The 15633-nt window shown below is 29.3% G+C and overlaps 1 protein-coding gene across 1 annotated transcript in view; it reads left to right on the top strand.

Moving 5' to 3' along the window:
* LOC129971349 (tyrosine aminotransferase-like) overlaps nucleotides 1-12050 on the top strand; it is a 135231-nt gene extending 123181 nt beyond the window's left edge. Inside the window, exons 9-12 of the mRNA XM_056085026.1 lie at nucleotides 1927-2055; nucleotides 3747-3830; nucleotides 5472-5570; nucleotides 9077-12050. Coding sequence (XP_055941001.1) covers nucleotides 1927-2055; nucleotides 3747-3830; nucleotides 5472-5570; nucleotides 9077-9250 — 486 coding nt within the window. The 3' untranslated portion in view covers nucleotides 9251-12050. The remainder of the gene's footprint in view (nucleotides 1-1926; nucleotides 2056-3746; nucleotides 3831-5471; nucleotides 5571-9076) is intronic.
* The last annotated feature ends 3583 nt before the right edge of the window (nucleotides 12051-15633 follow it).

Below are 15633 nucleotides of genomic sequence, written 5' to 3'. Positions count from 1 at the left end.
CATACAAATTATTCTTACTAAAGGAACTCCTTTAAGCACGAGATATTTTCGAAAGGTTATTCGATGTTTTGAATACAATAAAACATTGGTATGACATTGTAGGCATCATTAAGCATTTCATACTAACAGACGATCCACTATTGAATTTTTTGACAATCACAATATTTTCTCTATGTTTGTATAGAAGAAAGTAAAAATACTTTTTTTAAATTCATGCACTTCAGATATTCAGGTAAACACAAACTTAAATTTTTCGACGGTTACAATACTGTCTTTGTTTATTTGTGTACTTTTTGTAAGTAGAAATAAAATTTTATAACTTTTTTAATAAAATTTAAAAGATGATAATTTAATAAAAGATTTATTAAAACTAAAAATCTTATTAAAACTTAATTATCATAATAAATGTTAATTATTAGTAATTTTTATGTTTAATTTTATTCTAAGCAGATGGAAGCGAAAATAAATATCAAACAATTGATAACAATGTATAGTTATAAGTTTTAATAAAAATAAAATTTTATAACTTTTTGATAAAATTTTAAAATTTAATGAAAGTTTTAGTAAAAATAAAATTCTTGGTAAAATTACTAATCTTTATAAATTTAAATTTTTAGTAATTGTTATTATAAAAATATAAATACAAAAAAAAGAAATATTAAGCTTAATAATGGTATACAGTTTAAAATTTATTAAATTAAATTTTATAACTTCTTTGTAAAATTTAAAAAAATTAATAATTTTTAAATATTCTAGTAAAAATAATTTTTATTAAAATTTAATAAGTATCATCCATTTTATTTATTATTAATTTTTATTATAAAAGTTTGCTTTGGATAGATAAGATAATCATTATGGATAGGTAGTTTGCTATGTGTGATCCAAATTATAATAATTTTCTGCTGGCGGGAAATTTTTCTTGCAATATTAGGGTCAACTTCTCTTTCGTTTCATCATTTGCATCAGAAATTCATTATCAAGATCATCATGATCTTTGTGGTGGAAGCAAGAGGACGTATACTTTCGAGAACATTTCTTTAATGATCACATTTCACACAAAACAAACACAAATACTAAAGACAAGACGAGACATTAACGCGCGCATCTCTTAGAACAGCATCTCATCTCATTATAATAACAATCGCAATGCACTATGGGATATGTATACCTAATCAGGCATCGTCATCTATTATCCCAAAAGAGAAGATAGAGTAATGCACCTGGTACAATACATAAATACTTAATCTTTATCAGTACTTAAATTGATTTGCATTGTCTAATCATTAGTTTCGATTTTGACATTACCTGTACAAAGCATCAGAATATACACCTTTTGATTTTTTTTCACGAGTTTTTTTATCACTCACTTTTTCAACACTTTATATCTTTTATTTAATTTAACTTATCTCTTTCCTGTTTTAAGAATGGAATATTGTTATCAATCTTTCATTTGTTCTCTCATGTGCGAAATTTCATAAATTCTGAATTATTTTCTGTTCCTGATAATAAATCAATATTTTAATATTTTTAAAATTTTGTTATTAATTTTTAAAAACTAACTTCGAAATACAATATTAAAATATAATTTTGAATGTATTAAGGCACTCGTGAGATTTTTTTTTTCTTTTCTTTTTCTTTCTGCAAATAATATTCTTTGAAATTTTATAACGAATCGTGGTTACGCATTCTCATTACTTATTGTCATGCTATTCGATTCGTAATCATGATTCAGAATACTTCACTAAAAGATTTCACTTTGAAAATTTATTTGGAAAATATATAAGTTTTATTTTACGAGGGATTCACCAATATAAGTATAAAAATATTCTAAGTACAAGAATCCCAACCAATTTTAAAACCCAATTGATGTGTATCTGAGATATCTTCATATTTACTAAAAACGTTGAAAAATGTATTCTATTCTAGGTTCGATCTGGACTTCAGGCCCTCAGCCAAAGAATAATCGGAAGCAACACCCTCATCCAAGGGGCTCTGCCCTCCATTCTGAAAGACACCCCGGAGACATTTTTCGAAGACAACATTGAGACTGTCCAGGTAATTAATTTTATACTCATTGGTTCATTGTGTAATTATCAAATCTTTGAATGGGATGCACATGGTTATTGCAAAAGAATATCCCAATTTTGAAAGGCATGATTTACAAACTGAATACAAAGTATGAATCCAACATATTAATTAAGGAGTGAAGTTACGGCTTTAATTACTACCTCGGAGGATGAGAAGTGACATCGAGCAGGAAGATGAGAAATTATCATATCGATAAACATATTCACAATTACTCCGCCGGTGAAATAATGATGATGTTAAGTGGTTTACTCATAAATTAAGTTCTGGAGGTTTCACGCTTGTAATAATCAAAATGTAGTCCATCATGCGGGTTTCATAACGCCACTATTAGCATCTGCAGTGGGGGTCTGAAAATCCATCTTTTGATATTGTTTAATGTGATTAACAATAATTCCCTTATTGAGACTCATTGCTTTATTGAGTATTCATCAAATCTTTGCATGAAATATACAAGGTCATTGCAAAAAAGTATTCCAGCTTTGGAGACTTACAATTTACAAGCTTTATAAACCGAGACGAATAAAGTCACTACTTTAGTCGATAGTCATTTGTAAGAGAGAGAGCGTCACCTCGAGCAATAAAATGGAAAGTTACTGTATAAGTAAATAGTTTCACGATTACCCCACCGGTAAAAGAATAAGTATGTTAACTGGCTACGGCCCAATTGTTGATGGCTTGTGGTAGTTCCATCTTGTGACGGTTGTAATGGAACCTGTGATGCATGTTTCACGATACTTATGTTATTGTTTGCAGTGACGTGGTCACAGAATTCATTTTCTGTTATTGCTGTATGTGACTAAAAATAAACTTTTCATATTGACAGCCTTCTTACCAGCGCCAACATACTCTCAGTCATCTTTATTAGTAGAGATAATACACAGGATGGTTCAAATGTCTTCAGATGAACTTTGAGAGAATTTTGGGCACACAGAAACGAATGATTTTAATTAATTAATTACACAGAAATCGCAAAGAGCTGCCACTTCGGGCGGCCCTTTGCCTATCAAATAAGCAAAATATAATGAGTCATTTAAAAATGAGAAACAACAGATAAAATGTGCAACAAAGATTTAATGGAATACAGATTATTAGAATTATTATAAAACATTTGTGTGAAGGGCAAAACTGCATATCACAAGTAGTACAAATAAAGATGCAGTATCAACAACTATCTTTGGAGTACTTACAATACTAATCAATACAATACTCAAAAGACTTGTTGTATGAAGCGATACTTCACAAATTCTTATCATTCTTTTGTTCTATAACTAATCTGTATTCGAATAAACTTGATTTGTGTACTTTTTATGCTGTATCATATTCTTTCGCTTAATTCAATAATAAAAGGCCCTTTGTCGTTACAAAGCCTCTTTGAATTTGTGATTCCATATTTCATTATGAAAAGGACTTGTTTCTATATGATTGACATATTCTTTAAATGTGTCAGAGAACTTTTGAATCATCCTGTATAATTTATGTGAATTATAGAAACAAGATACAAATTTAAATTAAAACAGATTTTTCAAACTACGGAAATTATTTTTATAAAAAAACACTACTGTCTAATAAAATTGCTGAGATTTCTATTCTCATACGAATATAATTTTTGCATGAATAAAGTAAGTTAAAAGTGATTTCACGAGTACTTCTCTTTTCAGAGAAACGCCACTTTGGCGTATTCTATTTTGAACGATGTCCCTGGTTTGTGCCCAGTCATGCCAAAAGGCGCCATGTACATGATGGTAAGTAGTCACTCCTTCCTTCTAATTTTAAAATCTGAAAAAAAAAGTATTCGATGGAGGAAGATAAATATATCCATATAAAATATGAATTATATATATATATATATATATATATATATATATATATATATATATATATATATATATCCATATAAAATATGAATTATATATACATATCCATATAAAATATGAATTATATATATCCATATAAAATAAGAATTATATATATCCATATAAAATATGAATTATATATACATATCCATATAAAATATGAATTATATATATATATATATATCCATATAAAATATGAATTATATATATATATATCCATATAAAATATGAATTATATATACATATCCATATAAAATATGAATTATATATATATATATATCCATATAAAATATGAATTATATATATATATATATATATATATATCCATATAAAATATGAATTATATATACATATCCATATAAAATATGAATTATATATATCCATATAAAATAAGAATTATATATATCCATATAAAATATGAATTATATATACATATCCATATAAAATATGAATTATATATATATATATATCCATATAAAATATGAATTATATATACATATCCATATAAAATATGAATTATATATACATATCCATATAAAATATGAATTATATATATCCATATAAAATATGAATTATATATATCCATATAAAATATAAATTATACATATCCATATAAAATATGAATTATATATATCCATATAAAATATGAATTATATATACATATCCATATAAAATATGAATTATATATATATATATATATCCATATAAAATATAAATTATATATATATATATCCATATAAAATATGAATTATATATACATATCCATATAAAATATGAATTATATATATATATATATATATCCATATAAAATATGAATTATATATACATATCCATATAAAATATGAATTATATATACATATCCATATAAAATATGAATTATATATACATATCCATATAAAATATGAATTATATATATCCATATAAAATATGAATTATATATATCCATATAAAATATAAATTATACATATCCATATAAAATATGAATTATATATATCCATATAAAATATGAATTATATATATATATATATATATATATATATATATATATATATATATATATATATATATATATATATATATATAAAATATGAATTATATATACATATCCATATAAAATATGAATTATATATACATATCCATATAAAATATGAATTATATATATCCATATAAAATATGAATTATATATACATATCCATATAAAATATGAATTAAAATTTTTTTATAGCAATCGACAAGTTTTGTGTGAAAATCACGTACATTATTCTTTCTTTTAACATGCTGCTTTTTTGAGTACTTAAGCTCACAGACGGGCAGAGATAACTCCGAAAAAAAAAATGTTTTTTCTTCGGGCTCGGGGAAATCTAAAACATAAAGATTCAATCAAATCTCGAAGCTGAAAATTTTGGTGATTATAACACTTTCTCTTTGAACGTGAAAGTTGAAAGTAGAATAGGTTAATAGAAATGAATTATATTATTAAATTGCATTTATAACGTTTATAAAGCCTATAATGTTTTTATTTATTCCAAGGTTGGTATTCAGAAATCCTGTTTTCCGAAGTTCAAGCACGATATGGATTTTGTGGAATGCTTAATGTCAGAACAGTCTGTGTTCTGCCTTCCTGGAGTGGTAAGTCATTGTTACACACGTTTTCTACTAAATATTTAGACACCTGTAGTAAATATTTCATCAAATGCCTGATAATCAACGTAGTTATTTAACACATTTGTGGACAAAGTGGCATATGGCTCGCTACTTGCTGGAATAAAACTTGATATCACATCCACGTTCACGTCAAGATGCATAAAATGCAAACAAACAAATTTTCAGAATTTTATAAGTGTGATTTTATGATACTCTTTGGTAATTTAGATGTCCACGAACGTGTTAGAATCAGATTGTAATTATTTTTCTAATATAAGAGTTACAATGTATCTGCTATATACTGATAAAAATAAGAACATAAAAATGAACAAGACGTGAATATGAATGACTTTTACTTTCACAATGAATACATTTACGAGAATAGAATATTAAAATTTTTATCAAATAACATGATATTTGATTAGTAATGATGAAGTTGACAATACATAACTTTTTGTAAAATTTCTAAATGGATGCCGGATTTTTATTGATTTTATAAGAATATTAAGAGGTAATTTATTCTAGTAGCACGAACTTATTAGTTAGAGCTTATCAGATTAATTAAGAAGTGGAATTCTGGCATTCCTTGGAGAGCAGGCTAGTCAATTTCATATACAAGGTGGTCAAAATTAAACCCCCCCCCCCCCTACTGCGAGCTTTCTACTCAGCGAACTACTTAGTGTAAAGTTTCCAAAATTGTTGAACATGCTATTCAAGACATGGAAAAGCGGATTACGTGAAAAAAGTTCCAGAAACGCCAATAAATGGCGCTGTAGAAAAAAATAGGCTGAAAAGAATCAAAATAGACATTTATAACACATTTTATTCGAACGTATCAAACATTCAATCCCAAGGATCTTATCGATGCAAGGGAAACTGCTCAATGCGGTTCCCTTCTTCCAGATGTAAAATCTGCTTTCTGCGGACAGCTTGTTCAAATGTGAATCGTAATGGGTCGATTGAGATGTTTCTCAATGCAGAGTGGTACTGTCTTTCAAATCTGCGGAGGTTACCAGACGTCCTCGATAAATAAGACTTTTTAAGCCAAAAGTTGCAGGGATTAAGATGTGTAGAATAAGATGGTTAGGTTGCCGGAAAAGCACAACTTATTACTCTATCATTAGTAAAATGTTGCTTAAGAAACTGCAGTACACAGAGTCCAATGTCTGGATACGCTTCATCTTGCATAAAAGAAATCGAATCAAGACTTCGACGCTGTTACAGTTGGGGTACAACAGAATTTCCAAGCATTTAGGTAACTCCTGGTCCTCTGAGTAAATTCTCAAGTCGACGAAGTGCAGCTTAAACATTTTCTTTGTTATTATAAAACAACTTCACAAGTAAAGCGCGAATCCATCGCTGATAAGAATTACATTTTCCCAGCTTTATCTCTTTTGTACTCAGAATAGCAGTAGCAAACCAAGGGTTTATGCAAATTTTGTGCTTACAGGGCGAAATTGCAGTTACAACGGCAGTTTCATTTCTTCACTTTTTTATTTTCTTTTTTTTCATATTAGAAGAAAAAAAAAGAAAAAAAAGATAAAATTCCATACCGCTTGGTTTAATTTTTGTGATTATTTGTATCTTTTTAGCATATTTTCTGCTGAACAGCACCATCTATCGTTTTTTTTGGAACTAGTTTTTTTCCCCATAATCCGTTGACCCATGTCTTGAATAATATGTTCAACAATTTTGGAACTTTTACACTGAGTAGCTTACTGTATAGAGAGCTCAGAATAGGAGTGTTTTAATTTTGAGCACCTTGTATAAAAAAAATTTATTAACTTAATAGCCAAATAAATAAATTTATAAAAAACACAAATTCTATGAATTATAAAATGTAAGGATAATACTAAACACTTTGTCAAATATAATTGATCAGATTTTTACCTGTTTCGTCACGTTTTACCTATTACATAGTATTCATGAACATGGAGCGGCCGTGTAAATAAAATTGACCACAAAGCGAATGCATCACAATCATGAGTCAAAATAAATAAAAATATGCCCATCTTAACAAAGCAGCAAAAATAAAAATAAAATCTGAATAAAGGTCCAAAATGCATGCTTTCGTCTTGGGTATATAATTGACTCGAGCATGAGATTAATAAAATGTTAAGTTGAAAATATGCCGTAATTAGAAACTATACGAATAAATTTATTAATAAAAGTACTAGTAAAAGTAAAGTCATTATTCATCATTGGACTGCTTCATAATATGCACTATCAAGGGACCGCAAAACTGATCGATTCCGCCATTGGCTATATCAATGCCTCGGACATGAGATTACTATGATATTAAAAATATGCTGAAATTAGAAACTATATGGATCAATTTATTAAAAAAAGTACTAGTAAAAGTAAAGGCATTATTCATCATTGCACTGTTTCATAATATGCACTGCCAAGGGGCCGCAAAAATGCTCGATTCCGCCATTGGCTACATCAATGCCTCGGACATGAGATTACTATGATATTAAAAATATGCTGAAATTAGAAACTAAACGAACCATTTATAAAAAAAGGTCTTCATAAGTGCACTGTCGCAAAAATGTCCGATTCCGCCATTGGCTATATCAATGCTTCGGACATGAGATTACAATGATATTAAAAATATGCTGAAATTAGAAACTAAACGAACCATTTATAAAAAAAGGTCTTCATAAGTGCACTGTCGCAAAAATGTCCGATTCCGCCATTGGCTATATCAATGCTTCGGACATGAGATTACAATGATATTAAAAATATGCTGAAATTTGAAACTAAATGGACCAATTTATTAAAAAAATCTTTCATAATATGCACTTTCAAGGACTTCAAAATGTTTGATTTTACCATTGGGTATATCAATGTCACGAGCTTGCTATTTGAAGTTTGGGAAGTGTCACTGTATATATTTAATATTTTCAAACTCAAACATGGCAGCCAATCAAAACATACTTTTATCCAGTCATTATTCATCATTGATAAGGTATTGCTTTGTCAATCCGCTAGTGAGAAAAGCCATAACAAGTTGAATGGCGTTTCGTCTGTATTCGGGTGACAGAAAAAATTATCATTTATTGTTATTATCATTTTAGCATTTGATGCGAGTAGGACACACCTATATTTAATGTACATTTCTTCGTTTTAACACGTTACTTACCGTGTGAATCGCATGTGATTCACACCAAGAATCTAACTGGATATTCTCTTTTCTACTAAATTAAGAGATACCAAAGATGTAAGCATCTTATTAGATATTGTTCCGAATTGCAGGCAGGAATCATGGCAACGAACATGTTAAAGAGGGTCTGGGCTAGCCTATTATAGTGGCGAATGTATTCACATTAAATGCATTACTGATTGATTATTACTCATTTAATTAATGCCTATTCCAGCAATCCAGTAATGTAATGTTTAATGCATTCACTCCAAATGCATTTCTTTCGGATTTCTATACTTTTGATGTTTATTTCAGTGTCCAAATCAATTCCCCGTTTGCTTTTCAGTGCTTTGATTATCCGAATTACTTCCGAATCGTTCTGACTGTTCCTGAAGAGCTGATGATCGAAGCTTGCGATCGCATCAAAGAATTCTGCACCAATCACTACACTTTGGACACTCCAACGTCCAGCTTCAACACGGAGATGCTGCTCAAAACCCAAATGCCTCTTCAAGTGTGACATCTGCATGCCGATGCTCATGCTCATGCTCTTGAAATGAAAAAAATATATATATATGCATATAGAAAGACAACTCTTTATGAACTTATAATTTTGCTCAGGATTGTAAATTGTATCGTAATTTCTAAATGAGAGACGCGTAATCAAAATATTTGATGTGAAAGCTCTTTTTTTTTTCAGGTCAGAAATATGTCAACACTATTGACTTAAAAAATCAAAATTATTCGTAAATTAAAAAGAAAAAAAGAAAAGAAAAGAAACTTCCTGATTTTATATCATGATATTAGTTAAGAAAGCACTTTTGTTAAAATTTAACATATCACTCGAAACCAAAATCTGAAATCTTTATCCCGCCTGATACACAAATTTCAATCAAAAATTTCTGATGAAAATTTGGAGATTAATTTCGGAAAAGGGCAAATATTTCAAGTCAGAAACTTAAAAGAAACTGTGATTTACAGTTAATTTTTAAAATTGAATTTGGTTAATTTTACAAAATTCATTCCTAATCGATTTTACATATCATTTGGTGCAATTTTATCTTCTATTGCAGTAACCAAGCATTCCAGTGAAAGCATTGCTTATCATCATAAACTTAAAGTTATTAATCAAACAAATTTATCCCCTTAAATGCAAATATATGTACATATATTATTTTTTTTTCAATGTTAATTTAAAACTTTTTTGCTTTTTTAAAAATTGAAATCATTTTTGAATATTGAGTTTATCATTATATAGTGTTTGCATTATATATAGGGAACATTCGAACAATATTTTAATGATTATCTGAGATTTTGGTTTTAAGTCACAAAAGCATTTCTTGATAAAATATTATCACCAGCCTTTATTGAGACATTAAAATGCTTTTTTTTATAAAAATTATTCGAAATTAAAACTCTGTATAAGCATTAATTTCCCATCATTTTTCGAACTTTTTTAAAAACTTAAAGTTTTAAGAACAATTGCCAATAATTTTTATTCGAAAAGGAAGTAAGATTGAACAAACTTTTTTTCGCAAATTAAATTTAAGGCAATTCAATTATACTCAATTATGCTACTAAAATCGATCTTTAATAAAACAGAGGGAACATAATTACTAAAAATGGTTCCAGCAAAAATTTGTCCTTTTCTGAAATTTAAGATGAGTTCTACTCTTTTTTTCCCTTAAAATTATTTTAAAAGATAATATCCTTAAAATGTGTTATTGTTATAACTATTTGAAAAAAAAAAAAAAACTGTCTAAAGTAGATATTCTATGAAAGATATTCTTTCCAGGTTAAACATTTTTAGAGAAAAGTTAAAATTTCATTTGATATCATTAAAATATTCTAGATGCATATTTAAAGTTAATGAAGAAAAAACGCTAAAAATGTTCAGAATTATAAAACTATTATTCCGACTGGGATAGTTGCCAGGTCAATTAATCTTACAGAATTCTTTATATTATGCAAGAATTTCACAGAGACTAGATTCAAATACTGTTAATCTTAGATATGATGGACTTAGAAAGTTTTCTTTTTCTAAAAAAATCTGAGGGAATTTGTTTTTCGAATTTAGCATTCGATGAAACTCAAACGATTCAAATTTATGCTAAAGAGAGGATGGATGATCCGCATGAAATTTTCTTCACTGCAAGTTAAAGAAATGGAACTATCAAATGATGATAGTTTAACCTTTTGAAAATTTAGAACTGCATTAAATTTAAATATTGGTACATTGTAGGTTTCAAATATTATAGTCCGAAGTAGAAACATTTTTATTGAAAAGTGCATACAATACACGTAAATAAATAAAAATAAACTAAAAATTGCTGATATTTATGAGTTTGATGTCACACAAAGAACTATGCTTAATTTTTATCGTTTAATATGCGTAATAATTACAACTTGCAATTAAAATCGGACCTCAAAATAAGATTACTTTACCTTCACTTCCTTATGTGTTAGAATTCTAATACATAAGGAAGAATGTTCCATATGTGTTAGAGTTCTGAAACGTTTTCTTAAATTGAGTGTTTCTGAGGATAATACAATGTTATAATTAATTTATGTGAAATAAAATTTGAGTCCATATAAGCGTTGTTACATGTTAATGAATTTGAGAAGAAGTGAAACATATTCGAAGTTTCCGCGATAATTGTATCAATAAATACAAAATAAATCAAAAAGTAGAAATTATATCTAATTAAAAATCTTTAAAAAGTAAAAAAAAAAAAAAAAAAAAAAATAATGTCCCCCCCCTAAAAAAAAATCTGAAAGTTAAAACAAAAATCGTAAAATGCAAAACACCGATAGATTCAATAAGGAATCTGAATCATAACAAAGGAACTCCCTAAAAGGATTGCTTTTGTAGTCATTAAAATTTAGAGCGTAATACGAATGCGATTGAAATTTCAACTTATATATTCATATTTTTTGTATTAATTCTCAGATATAAAAAAAAAAAATATTTTTGCATTTTTTTCTAATAGTTTCCTTTAAATTAAAAAAAAAAATCCTCAAGTATACTTTTATCTAAACATGGAATGAAGCATTCTAATTTAGTGACTACTAAATGTTTTTGCCGAAATAAAGAACTGGTTCTTACTTCTAGAAAATAATCAATCTTTGTAAAAAAGCAGTGAAAATCTTTCCCCGTTTTATAATAATTGTTTTTCACTGCAGTTGAAGGTTCCTAATTTAGTTGCTGATGATGCATGTGCAGCTCTTGTTTTATTTAAATGAAAGATTGATTAGTAATCTTGCAATCTTATAAGTTGTAACACAAAAATTGGATTGATAAATAAAGTGTTACGTTTGAATTTTTTCTGTTTCATTTTTTTATCACACAAAATCCAGATTAAAAAAAAAAAAAAATCGTGGAAAGCTAAATGGTGCTAGTAGATGTCGGGAAATATGGAGGAATGAATTCATCACTCCTCCCCCGATATTTCCACGAGGGTCGCGGTACTTGTTGGTAAGGCTCGGCTTCGGAATGGCAGGGCTTCAGGCTCGAGCCCCGATTTCACCGAAAACCTGTCGTGTAAGCGGATCTGATGCACGTTAAATCTGTCGATGCCAAACGTCCTCTGACTGATGTGGTGTGGAAGTTTGCAGAGGGGAAGGGAGCCAGCTCAGGTGCCGTCCCCGTCGTCTGACAGCGGTTCAAAATGACGAGTTCCGTCCCGAAATAGTCCTAGTGTTGCTTTAGAACGGGACGTTAATATAACTAAACAATAAACAAGCCGCTATTTCTGTCTGTAATACCGTAAGATTTAAAGTTATAATATAAAAAAAGGTAGAAGAGAATAGAATTGATGAGAGGTTTTTGACAATCATATGACATGTCATGTCATACGAAGTTAGAGATTGAAAATTCCTTTTAAGTTCATAACTTCTAAGCAATTTAACTCGAAGTACTTTTAAAAACTGTCATTATAATGAGACAATAATTCGCTTAATTTGAAATATCTCTATCATTAACAATTAGATAGTTGTCAGGTCAGTTACAAACTCAGCTGACTTTTTAAAATTCCCTATAATATAACCATCGCCGTTTTCAATCTGATTAAAATTATTTTAATAATCGTATTGTACATAAGATTTTTTGAAAGTCGTGCCATGAGAATCTTTGCAATAGATAATATAAGTTATATTGTTTAAGTCTATGAGAAAGTTGAGAGAAGAGCAATTCTAGATGCTTTTCACTGAATTTAACAAGACAATTTGTTTTGAAATATCACATATTTGTTGTTCAAAAAAATTAAGGCACTTTTTCTCTTTTTCACTTTCTCGTATTCGAAGTATAGAAAAAATATTACAATCGTCAAATAATAATAATAATAATAATAATAATAACTCGAGATTCTGCCGTATTTCCACGTTTCACGTTCTCTGAGCTCGATAAAGTTTTTGGAAGGAAAATATCCGTCTGCCAGTCTGTCTATGACAAAGACAACTCAAAAACGCTTTGAGCTAGACGGGTGAAATTCATTATACCATCTTTACACCAAATTGTTAATTTCTATGAAATCTTAAACAAAATCTGCTCACAGAAAGTCTATACGTCCAGCTGTTTGAATATAAATTATCACTATAACTAAAAAAAAACGAAATCTAGATGGATAAAATACGATACACAGATTTAACATCTGTAGTATAGACACACACTTATCAAATTTCGAACCGAAATCCAAAAAGGTGTTGATTATTTATCAGCCTACACTTTTAGAAACAGGTAAACCCGATAACTCAGAAATGAAATGTTTTCAATATATTACATTCGGCATGGAAATTTGTGACTACAAATGTTGTTCTGTGTTCAAATTTTTGTTTCAATCGATTGGAGAAAACGTATTTAAAAACCAAATTTGACTTTCGGATACTTTTAATCACAAACTAGGTATGAATCGCCGAAAAACTCGCCAAAGATCACACATAGATTCAGTAAAAATGCTGAATTCACGGCAAAGGTTCATATTTCGTAACTATTGCAATCAGATGCCTTGCAATAGATGCCTTTCTGGGATAACGCCTTTATTAGAAAGTATGCGAGAAAATTTGGGGGAGACCATTCTCGCTAGTTTAATATAAAGATTTTTAAAAAAATCTACTTTTTATAAAACATCCTAAATCGCCCTTTATTTACTTTACACATTTTTAATATTGTGCGATATACAGGTGGTTAACAAAATAATGGAAACACCTGTGAATAAAAGTGACATTTTTAAATGTGCATCGTAAGCATTGAAATATAATAATACCTACCAGATTTTTTATAAATAGCAATGCATATATTCTGGTAGTATGTGTTAGCTTTATTAAAGTTCTGTAATTCTTGGATTTTTTTCAAAAGCGTAAAATGTCGGACCTCTCAGATTTTCCAAGAGGTCAAAATTATAGGAGCCCGTCTAGCTGGAGCAAGTGTGACCGAAACATCCCAACTTTTAGGCATTTTAGGAGGTACGGTGTCTAAAGTCATAACAAGATACACACAGCGCGGCAAGACAAGCTCCGCAAAGTAATAAAGTGGACGGAAAGAGAAGCTCAATGAAAGAGATCGATGGGTATCGAAGCGCATTGTAATGTCTAAAAAGCGAACAACTGCAGCAAAAGTGACCGCAAAGCTCAATACCCATCTGGATTCTCCAGTGTCAATGATTACAGTTAGAAGGCACCTTCATAAACAGTACATTAATGGCAGAGCAGCAATTCTCAAGCCCCTTGTCACAGATGTTAATGGGAAATGTCGTCTACAGTGGTGTCACACTCACAAAACCTGGTCGATTGATAAATGGAAGAAAGTAATATGGTCTGACGAATCATGTTTCACACTTTTCCCTACAACAGAAGGGGTGCACGTTTGCAGGACACCTGCACAAGCGCGTGATCGTGATTGTCTCCTTCCAACTATCAAGCATGGAGGTGGATCTGCCATGATATGGGCAGCCATGTTGTGGTTTTTTGCAAAACCAATCGCAACCCTGAAAGGAAGGATCACTGAGGAGAAGTATAGAGACATTTTAGATGACCAGATCCATTATATGATGCAAACTTTGTCTCCTGCAAGAGATGGAATTTTCCAGGGTGATGTTGCATCTATCCATGCAGCGAGACTTGTCTAATCATGGTTTGATGAACACGAGGATGAAGTGAAAAATCTGCCTTTGCCCACACAGTCACCGAACCTCAATATAATTGAACCGTTATGGTATATTTTAGAGCTTTCAATGCAGAATCGATATCCTCCACCGGCATCTCTCCCAGAATTTTCAGAATATCTCCAGGAAGAATAGAGCAATATAGTACAATAGGCGTTCCTTTAAGATATTAATAAAGGATTCTTTATAAATCTAAGGTGTTTCTATTATTTTGATAACTACCTGTAATTTCTCCAAATTTTACAATTTTACACAATACAAATGCTACTTAGGTCATTACATTTTTGAGTTATGTTTAATACATTTAGACGACAGAGACTTCCAGATGGATTTCGTCCAAAATTCGATCTAGGATTTAATCTATGATTTTGGTGTCAAAACTGATCACCCATTTCATTTATTTCCTGAAGTTTTTGAGATTAATTAATAATGGAGGTGGAATTTTTCGTTTTGTCTCTATATTCTTCGAAAATAGGGAAGTAAAAAAAAAAGTACAAACTTTAATTTAAAAGTGGGGCAGAGGTGAGTCTCTTTTATTAAGGTTACAATCTTCAATAAAGGATTTGTTCTCAGCTAAACGAAGAACCATCTTTTCTTTCCTGCGAAATAGATAGAGAGATAAAAATAAAGCAAGCACTTCCAATGAAATTCCACTTGATAGGAAGGTACTAACTTTGATTTAATTTCTTTCATAAGATTTTATTGCCTCACGTATTTGCAACCATTTGGAGTCACATCAAAGTGG

Source organism: Argiope bruennichi, chromosome 6 (assembly GCF_947563725.1).
Source record: "Argiope bruennichi chromosome 6, qqArgBrue1.1, whole genome shotgun sequence".
NCBI classification, from domain to species: Eukaryota; Metazoa; Arthropoda; class Arachnida; order Araneae; family Araneidae; genus Argiope; species Argiope bruennichi.
Note: the sequence above shows the minus strand (reverse complement) of the source record. Positions and strands in the feature narration are given on the sequence as shown.